Source organism: Dicentrarchus labrax, unplaced genomic scaffold (assembly GCF_905237075.1).
Source record: "Dicentrarchus labrax unplaced genomic scaffold, dlabrax2021, whole genome shotgun sequence".
Taxonomy (NCBI): Eukaryota; Metazoa; Chordata; class Actinopteri; family Moronidae; genus Dicentrarchus; species Dicentrarchus labrax.
The window spans coordinates 1869223-1891234 of record NW_026136704.1 but is presented as its reverse complement, the minus strand read 5'-3'; the positions used below and the strand labels follow the sequence as shown (position 1 = coordinate 1891234).

At 42.9% G+C, this 22012-nt stretch overlaps 3 protein-coding genes and 1 long non-coding RNA gene across 9 annotated transcripts in view; 2 read left to right on the top strand and 2 right to left on the bottom strand.

Moving 5' to 3' along the window:
• The window catches only part of jmjd7 (jumonji domain containing 7), a 6922-nt gene extending 4305 nt beyond the window's left edge, over positions 1–2617 (top strand). Inside the window, exons 4-9 of one of the 6 annotated variants that reach the window (XM_051398015.1) lie at positions 88–202; positions 750–806; positions 902–1096; positions 1218–1256; positions 1382–1541; positions 2437–2617. In XM_051398015.1, coding sequence (XP_051253975.1) covers positions 88–202; positions 750–806; positions 902–1096; positions 1218–1256; positions 1382–1541; positions 2437–2506 — 636 coding nt within the window. In that variant the 3' untranslated portion in view covers positions 2507–2617. Of the gene's footprint in view, positions 1–87; positions 203–749; positions 807–901; positions 1097–1217; positions 1295–1342; positions 1542–2436 lie in introns of all 6 variants that reach the window. The other 5 variants (XM_051398014.1, XM_051398019.1, XM_051398017.1 and 2 more) reach the window with 5 other exon arrangements.
• On the bottom strand, positions 2096–14966 carry LOC127362370 (uncharacterized). The gene is made up of 2 exons (XM_051398032.1): positions 13801–14966; positions 2096–2336 (listed from the first exon to the last, which is right to left on the bottom strand). Exon 1 carries the CDS (start codon positions 14730–14732, stop codon positions 13812–13814), a length of 921 nt encoding a protein of 306 aa, XP_051253992.1. The 5' UTR covers positions 14733–14966; the 3' UTR covers positions 2096–2336; positions 13801–13811.
• On the bottom strand, positions 2610–11811 carry fbxo34 (F-box protein 34). The gene is made up of 3 exons (XM_051397942.1): positions 11560–11811; positions 9235–9410; positions 2610–5433 (listed from the first exon to the last, which is right to left on the bottom strand). Exon 3 carries the CDS (start codon positions 5424–5426, stop codon positions 3528–3530), a length of 1899 nt encoding a protein of 632 aa, XP_051253902.1. The 5' UTR covers positions 5427–5433; positions 9235–9410; positions 11560–11811; the 3' UTR covers positions 2610–3527.
• Positions 10538–11547, top strand: LOC127362399 (uncharacterized). Its single transcript, XR_007884455.1, has 3 exons — positions 10538–10716; positions 10916–11163; positions 11506–11547. It is a non-coding gene; the product is annotated as an uncharacterized LOC127362399 (long non-coding RNA).
• Positions 14967–22012: the final 7046 nt, after the last annotated feature.

Sequence of the window (22012 nt, the reverse complement as noted above, 5' to 3'; positions counted from 1 at the left end):
TGCACATTACTGCGTACTAATACTGCACATTACTGCGTACTAATACTGCGTATTAAAACGCATACTCTGTGTACTCTGTGTACTCAGGAGGAGGCCCGTGGAGTATTCTACGTACAGAAGCAGTGCTCCAACCTCCTGGACGAACTCCCGGAGCTCACAGACGACGTAGAGTCTCACGTTTCCTGGATGAGCGCCGCGCTCGGTGAGTTCACTACTGAGCATGCTCAGAACGCACACCTGTCACACACTTACTTTACCAGATGATGATACTGAAGTAGAGCTGATCAATGTTAAATCTGATCAGCAGGGATATTTCATATTTCTGTCAATAAATGTTCTTCAGCGAAGCAGAGAATCCATTGATTAGTTGTCCACTATCCAATCAATCAGCAAAGAAACAATTCTCTGTATACTGATGATAGACTGATTGATCGATGATGGAAAGGATGGACTGATTGATGGATTGATCAGAGGATCCTTGCGTCCCTCCTTTGTTTTGTGACTTTCAGAGAGATTGTTTTATTCTGTTTTCACATCTAATTCAGAATCTATTCATATTTTTATTTGAGTTCAGTGTTTCTAATATCTTGTTTAACGTCACTGAAGCAAGTGGTAATTTTTACATCATCATCATCTTCATCGAGGTCAAATGATTTCTTTATTAAATCTGGTAAACAGAAATAATAAATAAATAATAATAAAGAATATTGTTTTCTCTTTGACGTAATAATGATTTTTTCTTATTTTAGGAAAGTTACCAGATGCGGTGAATTTTTGGCTCGGAGAGTCGAGGGCTGTCACTTCCAGTAAGACCTGAACACAACTCAGATAGTTTAATATATAAATATATATTTATATATATTCCATATTAATATGTGTGTATGTACATAATATGTTTCAGTGCACAAAGATCACTATGAGAATCTGTTCTGTGTGATTTCTGGAGAGAAAAACTTCATCCTGCTGCCGCCCACAGACAGACCCTTCATCCCCTACGGTAACCCTAGCAACAACCCTGTATCATCCTTCAGTAACCCTAGCAACAACCCTGTATCATCCTTCAGTAACCCTAGCTACAACCCTGTATCATCCTATGGTAACCATAGAAATTCCTTTTTACAATTACCTTTGTAACCACCCTCTTTTAGATCTTTAAGAGTAACAATGGCAACCAGCCAGCAAATGAAACAGTAACCATAGTAACGGTGTGTCTGCAGGTGAATATCAGCCGGCTGTTTACCGACAGCAGGAAGACGGTGAGTTTGAGGTTGTCGATCAGAGCGACTCTGAGAAGGTGCGTTCAGGTGTCTGTAAATCTCAGCACTTTCTGCTCTATTTAAAGCACTGCAGTTCACCCCCACCCCCCACAATGCCCCACCAGGTCCCATGGATCCCTCTGGACCCTCTGGACCCAGACCTGGACCTGTACCCGCAGTACCGGAGAGCTCGGCCGCTCCGCTGCAGCCTGAAGGCCGGAGAGATGCTGTACCTGCCGTCGCTGTGGTTCCACCACGTCCAGCAGTCACACGGCTGCATCGCAGGTACGCACTGCACCTGAATGCACCACGGCCCCAAAACTCCATTGTCTCTTATTACTGTACAAAGTACTTAATACTCATAACCCTGATCACTGAGGAACTAGCGTCAAACACCATTAAATAATTCAATTTCAATTCAATTCAATTTTATTTGTATAGCGCCAATTCATAACAGAAGTTATCTCAGGACACTTTTCAAATAGAGCAGGTCTAGACCGAACTCTTTATAACATTATTTACAGAGACCCAACAGTACCACCATGAGCAAGACCTTGGAGACAAGGGCAAGGAAAAACTGCCTGTTAAAAGGCAGAAACCTAGGACAGATCCTCCGGCTCTAGGTGGGTGGTCGTCTGTCTCGACCAGTTGGGGTGAGAGAGAGAGAGAGAGAGAGAGAGAGAGAGAGAGAGAGAGAGAGAGAGAGAGAGAGAGAGAGAGAGAGAGAGAGAGAGAGAGAGAGAGAGAGACAGACAGACAGAGAGAGAGACAGACAGACAGACAGACAGACAGACAGACAGACAGACAGACAGACAGACAGACAGACAGGTGCACAGCAACAACAGTATTGGCAATGGCAGTCTAGCAGGACCATGGCAGGAGGCTCCACCAGGATCCATGAGAACCTGCGAGATGAGAAAGCACAAGAACTCCGGGGAAGAAGTGAAGTTAGTAACATGCATTAATGGAACATGAATGAGTGCAGAAAGAGAGAGGAAGAGAGGAGCTCAGTGCACCATGGGAAATCCCCCGATAGTCTAGGCCTATAGCAGCATAACTAAGGGATGGTTCAGGACTCACCTGATCCAGCCCTAACTATAAGCTTTATCAATCAAAATCAAAATAATACTAATCAATTAGGCTTTTATTTTGAAATATCTGTTGCTGTGTGTGTCTGCAGTGAACTTCTGGTACGACATGGAGTACGACATCAAGTACAACTACTACCAGCTGCTGGAGGCGCTATCTGAGGTCACAGCGCCAACGTGACGTCATCACGGCGTCTGTGTGACGTCACTGGGTGTTTGAGAAGAACACCTGTCCACCAGGTGAACAAACAATAAAGACACTGAATGAGTGAACCAATGAGAAAGCACTTTATTAAAGCAAACACAAACAAACCTTAAAAAACTAAATCTCTGAAGGTCAAAGGTTGTTTCTTTTCTCCTCTTATTCTTTTTTAATATTGCATCAAGGCCACTTCCTGTTGATCATTGATTATCCCTCAGCTGATTGGACAGAGAAACAAACAATTATCAGTTCTCCTGTAAACACAAACAAGGTGCAGATAAAGTTCCTCCACTGAGCCCCCTCTGAAGCCCCGCAGTCCTCTCTCCGGACCAAAAACATTTCAATGTAAACAATCATCACTAATCATTTCCTGATGATCCACCAATTGTTTGTATTGCCATGGTAACCAGCCGCCCTCTCACGTCTTCACTTGTTCCTGACTTTATTTTATGATCAGAGATTATTAATAAATATCTCATCAGTCATTATCAATACAGTCCATCAGTTCCTGATTTCACTGCAAATGTTTTTCTGTTGCTGAAGCTGCAACAATAGTTCTGATATTTTTTACAATTGATTAAAGATCAATAAAAGAAACAGGAAGTGATTGGTTGAATTTGCGTTCATTGTTGCAATCGCAGATCAACAGATCAATAATAAGCTCTTGTGTTAATTAGTGAGTCTGCTCTTTTACAACTCATTCTCTGAGCTCACTGATTATAGATTATTGATCAGGGACACTGTGACAAACAAGAACAGCAGCAGAAGAAGAAGTCCTGGCTGGGACACTTCCTCCTTCCAGCTGCTGCTCGTCATCAACGAGACGTGAAGCAGCGTCAGGAAGCTCGCTGTGAGGAGGCGTTTGAGCAGCAGAGGGCGCCCTCTGCTGCCGCCGGCAGGAAACCACCGGGTCAGATCGACCTGTAAAATGTTTGATTCCCTTATTTCAAATGTTGCACTGAAGGACAGTCTGCTGTTGCATCATGGGTCATCATGGCGGCTCCTCCTGTAGATCGGCGCGTTGATGCTGTGGAACGCTGGCACCCAGCGGTTGTCGTGGAGACCCACGTTGCAGCCAGGCGCGTCCCTGTGGGCGCCGTGGCAACACATCCAGTAGCCAGGGCCGTACGGCAGCGCCTGGCAGTACGGCTTGTGGTGCCAGCGGCACAGCGAGACGTCGCCGCGGCCGTAGCGCTTCTTGCACTGTTTGCAGGGGTCGTCATGGTAACGGGGGTCGGACACCCACAGCGAGTCAGCGGGCCGTACGCCGTAGTTGTCGATGATGAAGCTGAAGTAGTGGCAGGTGCACTTGAGCGCAGCGAGTGTGTGCGTGGGCAACAGCAGGAAGATCTTTACCAGCAGGTGATGTGGCAGCACGGCGAGGAACGGCTGCGGCTCCAGCAGCTGCTGCAGACGCTGACGCATCAACAGGAAGTCCTGCGACGCAGACGCACGCCGGCCCGCCGGCACCACAGCACTGCCAGCCTTCACCTCCTGAGCACGCTCAGCCTTCCTCCTCCTCTTCTCTGACTGACTGCCAGAGTCAGAGCGAGCAGCAGGGGGGGGGGGCTGCAAGTCAAAGGTCGCTCTGTGGCGGGGGGGGCGGGACTCTGGGAGGGAGTCTGTGTGCAGCAGTGTCTCTGAGGCAACAGGAGGCACAGACAAAAACAACAAGCCGGGCAGAGGCTCCGCCTCCTCAGACGGAGGGGGCGGGGCCTGTGTCTCCAGACCGGCCTCACCTGAGGGGAGGGGCGTGGCTGGGGCAGGTGATGGGGGCGTGGTCAGATCTGAGACTGTTTGTGAGCAGCTGATTGGTTCTCGTGCACTCTGAGTTCCTGGCTGTGACGATGAAGGTGATGATATCCTTGATGAACTCACTGACGATGGTGAAGAGGAGGCGGGGCTCTGGTCTCTGGCGGCGAACAGGACTCGTTCCACTGTCCTCCTCAGGCTGTTGCTCCTTGACAGATCTCCCTCTGCTCTCCTCCTCAGACACTCCGACTCCAGCCGGGCCACCATGTCTGACACCCTGATGCTCTCTGGCTCCTCCCCCCTGGCGTCGGGGGGTGAAGCTCTGGACAGTGTGATGGTGGTGGAGCTCCTCTGGAGGGCAACCAGAGGTTTGGAGTCCGACTGCTGTTCGTTGACTCTGTGCTCCAGGAACGCCACCATCTCCACCACCGACACCTTCTGCTCCTCCTCCTCCTCCTCCTCCGCTGTCACTGCCGCGTCTCCGTGCCACCCGTTGCCCGACTGCTGAGTGGAGTCCGGTTGCCGTGGAGATGGTTGCTGTGTGTCCTGTTGGATTCCTGACCTGCGGCGCCGTTTGGCATTGCAGTTTTCCTCCCAGCTTCCTTTAGCCTTCCCGGCCCGTAACATCCCCGTCATGGCGCCGTGGTTTATACCCGCCGCCGGCATCCTTTCTCGGCCACCAGAGCCGGCAGTGGAGGTGCGTTCGCTGTCCCCAGTGCCTTCGGTCCGCCCCCCATCTAAAGCAAAGATGGCGATTTTCTCACGGACGTGTCCGGGCTTGATGACGGCCCAGATGTCCAGCGGGGCATCGGCATCCTCTGTGGCAGTCTGGTACAGTCTGAGCGTGTTGTTCTTGTTGCCTGGCAAAGGGGGGAGGAGCTGCAGGGCGCCGCTGGGTGACGCCTTCAGCCGGAGCGACGTTGCGCTGCTGCTGAAGTGGTTTGTGGTGTTGCTGCAGCGGAGCGTGTTGGTGGAGAGGACGCTGAGTGGCAGGCGGCTGCTGATGTTGCCATGGTTACTGCTGCAGGTCTTCAACAGCGCCCCCTGGTGGCTCACAAACGTCTGAACACCGACAGCATCCAAACGCAACTCTGAGCGCACCAGCTTCGGATACGACTTCAGGTGCATGATGGTCCTGAGAAAGAGAGACAGACAGAGAGACAGACAGAGACACAGACGGTAATTAAAGAATAATTAAAACATTTTTAAATAATAATGATCAAATTATTAGGGCTGCAACGATTCCTCGAGAACCGCGAGTAACTCGATTACAAAGAATGATTGAGGAATTTCGTCTGCCTCAAAGCCTCGTCCAGCTCACGTTTTGCACGGATTCTTTTAAGTGTGACACAACGTGCTTACGTCACAGGCTATGCGTCCCCTACAACGCGGAACAAGACTGAAGCGGGCTCTGTAACGTGTGTGGACAGTCTTGTTTTCTATTGTATATTTATAATTGGGCTTTAATTAAGCAAAAGTGTTTTATCCGATTACTCGATGAATCGATGGAATATTCAATAGAATACTCCATTACCAAAATATTCGATAGCTGCAGCCCTACAAATTATAATTCAATTCAATTTTATTTGTATAGCACTAGGGATGCACCGATCCACATTTTTTCACTTCCGATCCGATCCCGATACCTGAATTTGGATATTGGCCGATACCAGAGCTCTGTTTGCTTTAATATTATTATTATTATTTGTTTATTATTATTATTAACGCGCGCACACACACACACACACACACGGTAATCCCTTTAGCTTTCCCGTTGTCTGCCTGGAGTTTACCTTGTTTTTGGAATGACTCCAGAAGTGATTCCTGACAGCTCGCCTAAAAAATCCTCGTGCTGTTTCGTGTGGTGCTTTTTTTAAATGTTTGATTGCGTTCGTAGTGTTGTACGACGCGAGGCAGCTTCCACGTCTCTGAACTGAATTACGGCTTTGCAAACATTGCATTTTGCTGTCTTGCTCTGTGGTGTTTCCAGTGTAAAGTATTTCCACACAGCGGACATGTTGGCTAGCCACAATGCTGCTCAATGCTATCCTGCTAGCTGGCTGCAAACTGCTGAATGGATTTCCTGAGCGGGGGCGTGTCTCATAACTCTGTGTCTCATTGAGCCGCGCCTCCGTTCAGGACATCCATTCCACAGTTTGCAGCCAGCTAGCAGACTGGCCGGCAGGAATCACCTGTGGAGTCATTTCAGCAGACAATGTTAACGCAGACATGGCTCATTGATATCGGAAATCTGCGCAGGTTGGATCGGGAAATTCCGATATGAGAATTACGCTCGTATCGGTCCCGATACCGATACTGGATCGGATCGGCCCCATCCCTATATAGCACCAATTCATAACAGAAGTTATCTCAGGACACTTTTCAAATAGAGCAGGTCTAGACCGAACTCCTTATAACATTATTTACGAACTTATGAACTATCTTCCCATATTCTCCACTATACCGCCACACTACTGCACAATTCGCTGGACCATTTAAGCCCCCACAGCCTAATACATAATTATACTGTCCTACTGTATACATCTATAATGTATTCACTTGCCTCAGTCTATACTGTACATATCTACCTATAGTGTATTCATATATATATATATATATTAGTGCTGTCAGTTAAACGTGTTATTAACGGCGTTAACGCAAACACATTTTAACGGCGTCAATTTTTTTATCACAAGATAACGTTCTTTTTGACCTAGCAAACTTTGTAGTTTTTTCACATGCTGTTGCAACAACTAGTAACGTTAGAAAAAACACCACACCAGATCTAGCTAGACCGGAAACAAAACAACAGACACGCCGCACACACTTGTTTAAGAGTAGTAGACGTTACGTTTTGAGTGGATGGCGAGTGCGAGACGCCGAAATGGATGCCAATAATATTCTGAATGGAAAGTTTACTTTTAAAAAGTTGCCAAATGGTTCCATTGACAAGACCAAAGTGATCTGTGTGTTCTGTGGTTGTGAACTGAGCTATCATCGCAGCACGTCCAGTCTGAAATACCACTTGATGGCCAAACACACAGCTGATGCGAATTCTCCGCCCCCTCGTCAAAGCCAGGCGACAATGGATGATTTTTCAATAAAAACAACATTTGCACAAAGCAAGCCGATCCACTTTTCCATATTGATAAGAGCATTAAAATGAGAAAAACATAATGGGACAAAAAGAAATCAAGGGACATTTAGAATAGATAAAAATGTGCGATTAATTGCAAGTTAACTATGACAATTCGATTAATCGCGATTAAATATTTTAATCATTTGACAGCACTAATATATATTAAATATTCATATAGTTTATATTCTATCTATAGTCTATATTCTATGTATAGTCTATTTTCTATGTATATTCTATGATCCACGTGTTGTGGTGAGTGTAAACTCTCTCTTCTCTCTAGAACGATTCCGTCTCGATGCAGATAAGTTAATAATCGGAATTTCAAAAATTAAATTAGTTTGCCTGCTGCAGAGAGCAACAGAAAACTCTCCTTTCTGTCTGCCGGTTCTCCGCCAACACGAATGCGCACCAAAAACGTGCGAGTTGTTTACATCCAAAGTTTAGTGGCGACAAAATGGCTGCGAGCGACAGACCTATATGGCCTGCACCAGCTTCTTTAAAAGCTGCGATATGGAAGCATTTTGGGTTCTATGAGGTCGATGGGAAGATGGACAAGACCTACACTGTGTGTAAGGTGTGTAGAAGTCAAATTAGATAGTTTGGAAAAATAAGAAAAATGAATCGTGTTTTTTTTTTAACATACTTCTATATTGTGTTAAAATTCAAGCTGCATTGTTCATAGAAAGTCATATTTGTGACAAGAAAAGCTTTTTCTCTAATACAATATAGAGAAGGTAATTCATCTGTTGATTGTCTTTAATGAATATCACAAAAGTAGTAGGAAGTGATTAGCAAACTCTGAGTAGCAAAGTCAGATGTATATATATATATATATATATATATATTTTTTTTTTTTTTTTTTTTTTTTATATATTTTTATTTTATATATATATATATATTATATTGTAAAATCACGCGTGAAAATGTACATTAAAAAATTGTTGCATCGAGATGCATCGATAATCAGTTTAGAATCGAATTGTTGACCTCTGAATCGTAATCAAATCGTGAGGTGCCAAAAGATTCCCACCCCTAAACGTTTCACATCCTGCTGTGTGCTTATTGGCTCACTGATGACTGTCTATATTGATGAATGACAAGAGGTTGTGTAACAGTGATGACTCACTTTGTAGTTTTTTCATCCTACAGTTCAAACAGCGACAGAGTCTGAGAACATTTTCAACATTTGAGGGAGTGATGAGAAGTGAGGGTTCTGAATCATGGTCCACATAACAACTCTAACTCTTTCTGTGACATTATAAATATTTGTATGTAGAATTATAGTTATTATGAGGTCCAGTGCCATACTAGTTTCACATTGTACCCTTCCTAAGCGCCCCTTTTTGCTTTGTACTCCAATCACAGTTGAGCAAGCTTCAGTCAGAACGTTAGACAACTTCCTCTTTTCCTGTACTTCGATATGCTACTTGCTAAGATAATCTATGTTGGAAAAACAACCACAGTTGGAAGATGGTTAAAAGATAAATAGTAAATGGACCTGTTCTTGTATAGTTTCCTTTCTAGTCTTCCGACCACTCAAAGTGCTTTTACACTACAGACACATTCACCCTTTCACACACATTGACTCAGTGATGCATCAGAAGGAATTTGGGGTTCAGTATCTTGCTAGTATAGTAAGCAGTAAGTATAGTAAGTAAGCTGTGAGCCGCAGCAGCATCGCAGCGGTGGAGATCGGACACAACCACACTCAACACGCCGCTGCAACACAAAGCCAATGAGAGGAACCAGGTCTGTGTGCACAGTCACTGCTGTTAGCGGTATGAAAACTCGTTTTACCTCCAAGTGGGCGTTCCAATGAGGGTGTGATGTCACCAAAATCGGTCCTGATTTGATTGACAGCTCCTCTGAACCTTCAGCTTCACATCTCTGAGACGTTCACTGTGACTCCTCCTACACAGGAAACTGAACCAAACACTGTCTGCTGGCTCCACCCCCTCAGGACGTAACACACACTGCAGGAAAACACACACACACACACACACACACATTAATAAGACATATAACAGCCACCACAGAAGAAGAAGCAGCAGTGCAATACACATTATAATATTAATCCAACAGCCCTTACTGCATTATCCATACTGTTATCAATACTGTTATCAATACTGTTATCAATATTATTATCAATACTGTTATCAATACTATTATCAATATTATTATCAATACTGTTATCAATACTATTATCAATATTATTATCAATACTGTTATCAATACTATTATCAATATTATTATCAATACTGTTATCAATACTATTATCAATACTGTTATCAATACTATTATCAATATTGTTATCAATATTGTTATCAATACTGTTATCAATACTATTATCAATATTGTTATCAATACTGTTATCAATATTGTTATCCATACTGTTATCAATACTATTATCAATACTGTTATCAATACTATTATCAATATTGTTATCAATATTGTTATCAATACTATTATCAATATTGTTATCCATACTGTTATCAATACTGTTATCAATATTGTTATCAATACTATTATCAATACTATTATCAATATTGTTATCAATATTGTTATCAATACTATTATCAATATTGTTATCAATATTGTTATCAATACTATTATCAATATATTATCAATATTATTATCCATACTGTTATCAATACTATTATCAATACTGTTATCAATACTATTATCAATATTATTATCAATACTGTTATCAATACTATTATCAATATTGTTATCAATGGACTGTTATCAATACTATTATCAATATTGTTATCCATACCGTTATCAATACTGTTATCAATATTGTTATCAATATTGTTATCAATATTATTATCAATACTATTATCAATATTATTATCAATACTGTTATCAATACTATTATCAATATTGTTATCAATATTGTTATCAATACTATTATCAATATTATTATCCATACTGTTCTCAATAATACATACAGATAAACACCGTTAGCATCAGGAGCTAACAGTGTATATGGGACCGTTAGCATCAGGAGCTAACAGTGTTTATGGGACCGTTAGCATCAGGAGCTAACAGTGTATATGGGACCGTTAGCATCAGGAGCTAACAGTGTATATGGGACCGTTAGCATCAGGAGCTAACAGAGTCTATGGGACCGTTAGCATCAGGAGCTAACAGTGTATATGGGACCGTTAGCATCAGGAGCTAACAGTGTATATGGGACCGTTAGCATCAGGAGCTAACAGTGTATATGGGACCGTTAGCATCAGGAGCTAACAGTGTATATGGGACCGTTAGCATCAGGTAACAGTGTTTATGGGACCTAGCATCAGGAGCTAACAGTGTATATGGGACCGTTAGCATCAGGAGCTAACAGTGTATATGGGACCGTTAGCATCAGGAGCTAACAGAGTCTATGGGACCGTTAGCATCAGGAGCTAACAGTGTCTATGGGACCGTTAGCATCAGGAGCTAACAGAGTCTATGGGACCGTTAGCATCAGGAGCTAACAGTGTTTATGGGACCGTTAGCATCAGGAGCTAACAGTGTATATGGGACCGTTAGCATCAGGAGCTAACAGTGTATATGGGACCGTTAGCATCAGGAGCTAACAGAGTCTATGGGACCGTTAGCATCAGGAGCTAACAGTGTTTATGGGACCGTTAGCATCAGGAGCTAACAGTGTTTATGGGACCGTTAGCATCAGGAGCTAACAGTGTTTATGGGACCGTTAGCATCAGGAGCTAACAGGTAGGGACCTAAACAGAGTCTATGGGACCGTTAGCATCAGGAGCTAACAGTGTATATGGGACCGTTAGCATCAGGAGCTAACAGGTGTTTATGGGACCGTTAGCATCAGGAGCTAACGGTGTTTATGGGACCGTTAGCATCAGGAGCTAACAGTGAGACCGTTAGCAAGTACTGTTTATGGGACCGTTAGCATCAGGAGCTAACAGTGTTTATGGGACCGTTAGCATCAGGAGCTAACAGAGTCTATGGGACCGTTAGCATCAGGAGCTAACAGTGTATATGGGACCGTTAGCATCAGGAGCTAACAGTGTATATGGGACCGTTAGCATCAGGAGCTAACAGTGTTTATGGGACCGTTAGCATCAGGAGCTAACAGAGGCCGACGCTCAGACTCACCTGCGGGAGGAACCCTCTCCGTCTCGGACAAACAGCTGCTGGCAGCGACCACAAACACTCCGTTCCTGTTTTCCCGGTTGTTCCCGTTAATGTGAAACACTGTCGGTTGTTCCCGTTAATGTGTCGGTCTGTTCTTCGGGTTCCTTCCGTTAGCTGTGAATAAGATGTTGTTTAAAATGTCGGTTAACGCCGCTGTGAACCTGTCTGTCTGCTCCCAGCGGGCTGACGCACAGCTGGAGAGGCTGCGTCATGACGTAGCGGAGTCTGCCAAAGATCGTCTATATAAAAAAAGAGTGCGCGTAAGTAAGTGCGCAGTGGAATTATTGGATCAGATTGGAATGTTAAAACTACAATTTAATCTGCATATTATTTATTTATTTATTTATTGCCCTTTGCCGTTTTATTTTGTATTTCCTTTTATATTTTTTGATTGGTTTAACACCAATGGACTGACATGGAAACAACAAACTTTGTTTATATGGCACATACATAAAATATGATACAGGAAATAAAAACAAGTTAGAAATGATAAAACATTAAGATAAAACCATACACGTGGTATAAAGATATAAATAAGTGTATATATGGTATATATTAGACACATACTATCACAGACAGATGCAGAAAAACTAATCCATGCATTTGTTACTTCAGGGCTGGATTACTGCAACTCTTTATTATCAGGTTGCCCCAATAAGTCCATTAAAACGCTCCAATTAATTCAGAACGCTGCAGCACGAGTACTGACAGGAACTAGAAAAAGAGATCACATCTCTCCTGTACTAGCTTCTCTGCATTGGCTCCCTGTAAAATGTAGAATAGAATTTAAAATCCTCCTCCTCACCTATAAAGCTCTTCATGGTCAGGCCCCTTCATATCTTAAAGAGCTCATAGTACCCTATTACCCCACTAGAACACTACGTTCTCTGAATGCTGGGCTACTTGTGGTTCCTATATTCAATTCAATTCAATTCAATTTTATTTGTATAGCGCCAATTCATAACAGAAGTTATCTCAGGACACTTTTCAAATAGAGCAGGTCTAGACCGAACTCTTTATAACATTAATTACAGAGACCCAACAGTACCACCATGAGCAAGACCTTGGAGACAAGGGCAAGGAAAAACTGCCTGTTAAAAGGCAGAAACCTAGGACAGATCCTCCGGCTCTAGGTGGGTGGTCGTCTGTCTCGACAAGTTGGGGTGAGAGAGAGAGAGAGCGAGAGACAGACAGACAGACAGACAGGTGCACAGCAACAACAGTATTGGCAATGGCAATTTAGCAGAACCATGGCAGGAGGCTCCACCAGGATCGACAAGAACCTGCGAGACGAGAAAGCACAAGAACTCCGGGGAAGAAGTGAAGTTAGTAACATGCATTAATGGGACATGAATGAGTGCAGAAAGAGAGAGGAAGGGAGGAGCTCAGTGCACCATGGGAAATCCCCCGATAGTCTAGGCCAGGGGTATTCAATTAAAAGTCACTGAGGTCCACTACTAAAATTTCCTCCAAATAAAAGGTCCGAACCGAAGTCCAGCTTGTGTGTTGTTATTGTGGCTACCCTATGTTCACATTTTCATATGGTTTCGATAATATTTATTGTCACTTTTAACAGAGTGCACTTATATAGTAAACAGCCAGCACTTTTACCATAAAAAAGCATCCCCAGTCAAATAAATTTAAGGCCTTTATTTCAGATTAAAGAAAACAGAAACCTCAGAATGAAATAAATTAAGTGCAAACAGAGCCTAATAACCCCCTTTCTTTTAAATTAAAGAGGTCCCAGCCTAAAGAACTGAAGGCCTACACTTCAAATAAAAAAAGTCATAAAAGTGTCTCCTTTAGGAACAAATCAAGTGCAAACAGAGCATTGACTAAACATCTTTCTTTTTTTTCTTAAATTAGAGAGGTCCCAGCCTAAAAAAACTGAATGGCTTTGAGCAAGCCATGCTCTCAGCACTGTCTCTTTCTCTCTGCTCAGGTGCGCTGGCCGTGCAGGGTAAACAAAGGGTTTGATTGGCTCAGCTGAGTGACGCTATTGCCGTATTAACTGGAGTAGCAGCGCCCGCGACCGTCAGAAAAATGCTCCATGGAAAATTTCTATTCTTGTGAATTTATCAGAGATTGGTCATGAGTCCGGTCAGAACCATCACTCGGTCCGGATCCGGACCGAGGTCCGCCATTTGGTGATGCATGGTCTAGGCCTATAGCAGCATAACTAAGGGATGGTTCAGGACTCACCTGATCCAGCCCTAACTATAAGCTTTATCAAAGAGGAATGTCTTAAGCCTACTCTTGAATGTGGTGAGGGTGTCTGCCTCCAGAACCACGACTGGAAGCTGGTTCCACAGGAGAGGAGCTTGGTAACTGAAGGCTCTGGCTCCTGTTCTACTTTTAGAGACTATAGGAACCACAAGTAGCCCAGCATTCAGAGAACGCAGTGTTCTAGTGGGGTAATAGGGTACTATGAGCTCTTTAAGATATGAAGGGGCCTGACCATGAAGAGCTTTATAGGTGAGGAGGAGGATTTTAAATTCAATTCTACATTTTACAGGGAGCCAGTGCAGAGAAGCTAGTACAGGAGAGATGTGATCTCTTTTTCTAGTTCCTGTCAGTACTCGTGCTGCAGCGTTCTGAATTAATTGGAGCGTTTTAATGGACTTATTGGGGCAACCTGATAATAAAGAGTTGCAGTAATCCAGCCTTGAAGTAACAAATGCATGGATTAGTTTTTCTGCATCTGTCTGTGATAGTATGTGTCTAATTTTTGTAATATTACGTAAATGAAAGAAGGCAGTCCTAGAGGTCTGCTTTATGTGGGAGTTAAATGACAAATCCTGATCAAAGATAACTCCAAGATTCCTGACAGTGGTGCTAGAGGCCAAGGTAATGCCATCTAGAGTGACTATATCTTTAGACAGTGAGTCTCTAAGGTTTTTAGGGCCAAGAACAAGAATTTCGTTTTTTTCTGAGTTTAACATCAGAAAATTGCAGGTCATCCAGGATTTTATGTCCTTAAGACATGTTTGTAATTTAGATAATTGATTAATTTTATTGGGCTTGATTGATAGATATAACTGCGTATCATCTGCATAACAGTGAAAGTTAATGGAGTGATTCCTAATAATGTTGCCTAAAGGGAGCATATATAAAGTAAATAGTATTGGTAACATAACAGACCAATATAAATCAAATATTGTAATAATCAAAGAAACCTTGAAAAAAAATGCACAAATAGGGTCATGAAAATGCTACCAAGTCTAATATTGCCAAGTGTTAACATTTATAAATTTTAAATGTCGGTATCTCACTAGCAGATGCTACAAACACCTGCAGTTGCAGTCGGATATCCTCTTTTCTCTACAGTACGACAGGCTACTGGTTTGGTTGTGTGTGGTTTGCTAGTAGGCCTGTATGAGTAGTGGGTGATTTCGGACACAACCCTTGTTTGCCACCGTTATACCCCATAAACGGCGAAAGATGCCGTGGCATCTTACGGTGAACCGGGGGCAACCCACACATACAGCAGCAGTTGCCGCTGCATCCTAGAATGCCACCGGAAATACCATATAAACGGCGAAAGATGCCGTGGCATTTCAGGAAAAATCGTTGGCATCTCAACCTGCCACCGGAAATGCCACTGCGAGCTGCCGATGCCACTATTTGAGCCAGCCCCTGCTGTTTCCTGCTGCAATTTAATTTAATTTAATTTTTTTTTTATAGCGCCAATTCATAACAGAAGTTATCTCAGGACACTTTTCAAATAGAGCAGGTCTAGACCGAACTCTTTAACATTAATTACAGAGACCCAACAGTACCACCATGAGCAAGCACTTGGCGACAAGGGCAAGGAAAAACTGCCTGTTAAAAGGCAGAAACCTAGGACAGATCCTCCGGCTCTAGGTGGGTGGTCGTCTGTCTCGACCAGTTGGGGTGAGAGAGAGAGAGAGAGAGAGAGAGAGAGAGAGAGAGGACAGACAGACAGACAGACAGGTGCACAGCAACAACAGTATTGGCAATGGCAGTCAAGCAGGACCATGGCAGGAGGCCCACCAGGATCCATGAGAACCTGCGAGACAGAAGCACAAGAACTCCGGGGAAGAAGTGGAGTTAGTAACATGCATTAAAGGGACATGAATGAGTGCAGAAAGAGAGAGGAAGAGAGTAGCTCAGTGCACCATGGGAAATCCCCGATAGTCTAGGCCTATAGCAGCATAACTAAGGGATGGTTCAGGACTCACCTGATCCAGCCCTAACTATACGCTTTATCAAAGAGGAATGTCTTAAGCTACTCTTGAATGTGGTGAGGGTGTCTGCCTCCCGAACCACAACTGGAAGCTGGTTCCACAGGAGAGGAGCTTGGTAACTGAAGGCTCTGGCTCCTGTTCTACTTTTAGAGACTATAGGAACCACAAGTAGCCCAGCATTCAGAGAACGCAGTGTTCTAGTGGGGTAATAGGTACTATGAGCTCTTTAAGATATGAAGGGGCCTGACCAGAAGAGCTTTATAGGTGAGGAGGAGGATTTTAAATTCAATTCTACATTTTACAGGGAGCCAGTGCAGAGAAGCTAGTACAGGAGAGATGTGATCTCTTTTCTAGTTCCTGTCAGTACGTCTGCAGCGTTCTGAATTAATTGGAGCGTTTTAATGGACTTATTGGGGCAACCTGATAATAAAGAGTTGCAGTAATCCAGCCTTGAAGTAACAAATGCATGGATTAGTTTTTCTGCATCTGTCTGTGATAGTATGTGTCTAATTTTTGTAATATTACGTAAATGAAAGAAGGCAGTCCTAGAGGTCTGCTTTATGTGGGAGTTAAATGACAAATCTGATCAAAGATAACTCCAAGATTCCTGACAGTGGTGCTAGAGGCCAAGGTAATGCCATCTAGAGTGACTATATCTTTAGACAGTGAGTCTCTAAGGTTTTTAGGGCCAAGAACAAGAATTTAGTTTTTTCTGAGTTTAACATCAGAAAATTGCAGGTCATCCAGGATTTTATGTCCTTAAGACATGTTTGTAATTTAGATAATTGATTAATTTTATTGGGCTTGATTGATAGATATAACTCGTATCATCTGCATAACAGTGAAAGTTAATGGAGTGATTCCTAATAATGTTGCCTAAAGGGAGCATATATAAAGTAAATAGTATTGGTAACATAACAGACCAATATAAATCAAATATTGTAATAATCAAAGAAACCTTGAAAAAATGCACAAATAGGGTCATGAAAATGCTACCAAGTCTAATATTGCCAAGTGTTAACATTTATAAACTTTAAATGTCGGTATCTCACTAGCAGATGCTACAAACACCTGCAGTTGCAGTCGGATATCCTCTTTTCTCTACAGTACGACAGGCTACTGGTTTGGTTGTGTGTGGTTTGCTAGTAGGCCTGTATGAGTAGTGGGTGATTTCGGACACAACCCTTGTTTGCCACCGTTATACCCCATAACGGCGAAAGATGCCGTGGCATCTTACGGTGAACCGGGGCAACCCACACATACAGCAGCAGTTGCCGCTGCATCCTAGAATGCCACCGGAAATACCATATAAACGGCGAAAGATGCCGTGGCATTTCAGGAAAAATCGTTGGCATCTCAACCTGCCACCGGAAATGCCACTGCGAGCTGCCGATGCCACTATTTGAGCCAGCCCCTGCTGTTTCCTGCTGCAATTCAATTCAATTCAATTTTATTTGTATAGCGCCAATTCATAACAGAAGTTATCTCAGGACACTTTTCAAATAGAGCAGGTCTAGACCGAACTCTTTAACATTAATTACAGAGACCCAACAGTACCACCATGAGCAAGCACTTGGCGACAAGGGCAAGGAAAAACTGCCTGTTAAAAGGCAGAAACCTAGGACAGATCCTCCGGCTCTAGGTGGGTGGTCGTCTGTCTCGACCAGTTGGGGTGAGAGAGAGAGAGAGAGAGAGAGAGAGAGAGAGAGCGACAGACAGACAGACAGGTGCACAGCAACAACAGTATTGGCAATGGCAGTCAAGCAGGACCATGGCAGGAGGCTCCACCAGGATCCATGAGAACCTGCGAGACGAGAAAGCACAAGAACTCCGGGGAAGAAGTGGAGTTAGTAACATGCATTAAAGGGACATGAATGAGTGCAGAAAGAGAGAGGAAGAGAGTAGCTCAGTGCACCATGGGAAATCCCCGATAGTCTAGGCCTATAGCAGCATAACTAAGGGATGGTTCAGGACTCACCTGATCCAGCCCTAACTATAAGCTTTATCAAAGAGGAATGTCTTAAGCCTACTCTTGAATGTGGTGAGGGTGTCTGCCTCCCGAACCACAACTGGAAGCTGGTTCCACAGGAGAGGAGCTTGGTAACTGAAGGCTCTGGCTCCTGTTCTACTTTTAGAGACTATAGGAACCACAAGTAGCCCAGCATTCAGAGAACGTAGTGTTCTAGTGGGGTAATAGGGTACTATGAGCTCTTTAAGATATGAAGGGCCTGACCATGAAGAGCTTTATAGGTGAGGAGGAGTATTTTAAATTCAATTCTACATTTTATAGGGAGCCAATGCAGAGTAGCTAGTACAGGAGAGATGTGATCTCTTTTTCTAGTTCCTGTCAGTACTCGTGCTGCAGCGTTCTGAATTAATTGGAGCGTTTTAATGGACTTATTGGGGCAACCTGATAATAAAGAGTTGCAGTAATCCAGCCTTGAAGTAACAAATGCATGGATTAGTTTTTCTGCATCTGTCTGTGATAGTATGTGTCTAATTTTTCTAATATTACGTAAATGAAAGAAGGCAGTCCTAGAGGTCTGCTTTATGTGGGAGTTAAATGACAAATCCTGATCAAAGATAACTCCAAGATTCCTGACAGTGGTGCTAGAGGCCAAGTTAATGCCATCTAGAGTAACTATATCTTTAGACAGTGAGTCTCTAAGGTTTTTGGGGCCAAGAACAAGAATTTCGGTTTTTTCTGAGTTTAACATCAGAAAATTGCAGGTCATCCAGGATTTTATGTCCTTAAGACATGTTTGTAATTTAGATAATTGATTAATTTCATTGGGTTTGATTGATAGATATAACTGCGTATCATCTGCATAACAGTGAAAGTTAATGGAGTGATTCCTAATAATGTTGCCTAAAGGGAGCATATATAAAGTAAATAGTATTGGTCCAAGTACAGAACCTTGTGGAACTCCATGACTAACTTTAGTATTTATGGAGGATTCATCGTTAACATGTACAAACTGAGAACGATCTGATAAGTATGACTTAAACCAGGTTAGGGCAGTTCCTTTAATGCCAATTTGATGCTCAAGTCTCTGTAAAAGAATATCATGGTCAATGGTGTCAAATGCAGCACTAAGATCTAATAATACAAGTACAGAGACAAGTCCATTGTCAGAAGCAGTCAGAAGGTCATTATTAACTTTAACCAGAGCTGTCTCTGTGCTATGATGAACTCTAAATCCTGACTGAAAATCCTCAAATAAACTATTGTTATGTAGAAAGTCACACAACTCTTTGGCGACTACTTTCTCCAGAATCTTAGAGAGGAACGGGAGGTTAGAAATCGGTCTATAGTTGGCTAAAACCCCTGGGTCAAGAGTAGACTTTTTAAGAAGGGGTTTAATTACAGCTACTTTAAAGGACTGTGGTACATATCCTGATAATAAAGAAAGATTAATCATATCCAGTAAAGAAGTGCCAATTAAGGGAACAACTTCTTTAAGCAGCCTAGTTGGGATCGGAACAGACAGGTTGATGGCTTCGATGAAGAAATGGTTGAAGTTAACTGATGAAGATCGATAGCAGAAAAACAGTCTAAATATATATCTAAGTTTACATTGACAGAAGTCCCTGAACTTGGAGAGCCACTGATAACCGTTGATGGCAGTTGGTGATTAATTTTTTCTCTAATAGTAATAATTTTATTATAGAAGAAGCTCATGAAGTCATTGCTACTTAAGTTTATGGGGATATGTGGCTCGATAGAGCTGTGACTCTCTGTCAGCCTGGCTACAGTGCTGAAGAGGAACCTAGGGTTGTTCTTATTTTCTTCTATTAGTGCTGAGTAATAGGCTCCTCTGGCATTACGGAGGGCCTTTCTATAAATCTTAAGATCATCTTGCCAATTTGAGCGATATTCTGATAATTTGGAAGAGCGCCATTTCCTTTCAGATTTCCTAGCTATTTGCTTTAACTGGCGGGTTTGGTGGTTATACCAAGGTGCTAGTCTCCTATGTTTTAATAATTTCCTTTTATAGGAGCGATAGAGTCTAATGTTGATCGTAGTGAGCCTGTAGCACTATCGACAAGATTATCAATTTCAGAGGGACTAAAGTTGTTATAGGACTCTGTTAAATTCAGACATGGCATTGAATTAAACACTGAAGGAATCTCCTCCTTAAATTTAGCTACAGCACTGTCAGATAGACATCTGCTGTAGGAGTTTTGCCTAATTCAATTCAATTCAATTCAATTTTATTTGTATAGCGCCAATTCATAACAGAAGTTATCTCAGGACACTTTTCAAATAGAGCAGGTCTAGACCGAACTCTTTAACATTAATTACAGAGACCCAACAGTACCACCATGAGCAAGCACTTGGCGACAAGGGCAAGGAAAAACTGCCTGTTAAAAGGCAGAAACCTAGGACAGATCCTCCGGCTCTAGGTGGGTGGTCGTCTGTCTCGACCAGTTGGGGTGAGAGAGAGAGAGAGAGAGAGAGAGAGAGAGAGAGAGAGCGACAGACAGACAGACAGGTGCACAGCAACAACAGTATTGGCAATGGCAGTCAAGCAGGACCATGGCAGGAGGCTCCACCAGGATCCATGAGAACCTGCGAGACGAGAAAGCACAAGAACTCCGGGGAAGAAGTGGAGTTAGTAACATGCATTAAAGGGACATGAATGAGTGCAGAAAGAGAGAGGAAGAGAGTAGCTCAGTGCACCATGGGAAATCCCCCGATAGTCTAGGCCTATAGCAGCATAACTAAGGGATGGTTATGGTTATAATGGCTTATAATCTAATAGTATGAATTCAAAAGTTACTAAATAATGGTCAGATAGGAAAGGATTATGTGGGAAGACTATTAAATGTTCAATATCAATGCCATATGATAAAACAAGGTCAAGAGTGTGATTAAAACAATGAGTTGGTTTATTTACACTCTGACAGAAGCCAATTGAGTCTATTAATGATATAAATGCATTACTAAGGCTGTCATTGTCAACATCCACATGAATATTAAAATCACCTACAATAATTACTTTATCTGATTTAAGGACTAAGCTTGATAGAAACTCTGAAAATTCAGATATAAAGTCAGAGTACGGTCCAGGAGCACGGTACACTATAACAAATAGAACTGGCTGCAGTGTTTTCCAGTTTGGGTGAGAAAGGCTAAGAACAAGGCTTTCAAATGAATTATAATTTAGTTTAGGTTTAGGGTCCATTAAAACGCTCGAATCATATATAGCTGCTACTCCACCTCCTCGGCCTGTGCCTCGAGGAATGTGAGTATTAATATGACTGGGGGGTGGATTCATTTAGGCAAACATACTCCTCGTGGGACAACCAGGTCTCAGTAAGACAAAGTAAATCAATATCATAATCTGATATTAATTCATTCACTAAAACAGCTTTAGAGGACAGAGACCTGATATTTAACAGCCCACATTTCATTCTCTTATTTTGTGCTACTGAGGAGTTGGTTTTAATTTTTATTAGGTTTTTATGTTGAACTCCTCTTGTTTTTATTTCTTTAAATAATTTAGGTGGTCGGGGGACAGACACAGTCTCTATGGGGTTTTGGGTGGGTGACTGTTCTAAAGAAAGAGCAGAGAAGTGTGTAAGACAGCAGCTCTGCTTCCTGGTCCTAACTCTGGACTGTCAGGTTTTAGAGATAAACTTCGCCATATTTCTAGATAAGAGAGCCGCTCCATCCAAAGTGGGATGGATGCCGTCTCTCCTAATCAGACCAGGTTTTCCCCAAAAGGCTTCCAGTTATCAATGAAGCCCACATCGTTTGCTGGACACCACCTCGACAGCCAGCGGTGGAATGACGACATGCGGCTATACATGTCATCACTGGTCACATTGGGGAGGGGTCCAGAGAAAACTACGGTGTCCGACATTGTCTTAGCATAGTTACACACCGACTCCACATTAATCTTAGTGACCTCCGATTGGCGTAACGGGTATCGTTACCGCCGACGTGGATAACAATCTTACTGTATTTACGTTTATCTTTAGCCAGCAGTTTTAAATTTGATTCAATGTCGCCCGCTCTGGCCCCAGGGATACATTTAACTATGGCCGCTGGCTTCGCTAACTTCACGTTTCTGACTATGGAGCTGCCAATAACCAGAGTTGGTTCCTCAGCGGGTGTATCGCTGAGTGGGGAAAATGTATTAGAAACGTGAAGCGGTTGGTGGTGACCTGTGGGCTTCGCCGTTCTAGTCTTCCTTCGC

Excerpts from the sequence above, each read along its gene's own strand:
- fbxo34 (XM_051397942.1), bottom strand. The coding sequence starts at position 5,426 with ATGCACCTGAAGTCGTATCCGAAGCTGGTGCGCTCAGAGTTGCGTTTG.
- LOC127362370 (XM_051398032.1), bottom strand. The coding sequence starts at position 14,732 with ATGTTACCAATACTATTTACTTTATATATGCTCCCTTTAGGCAACATT.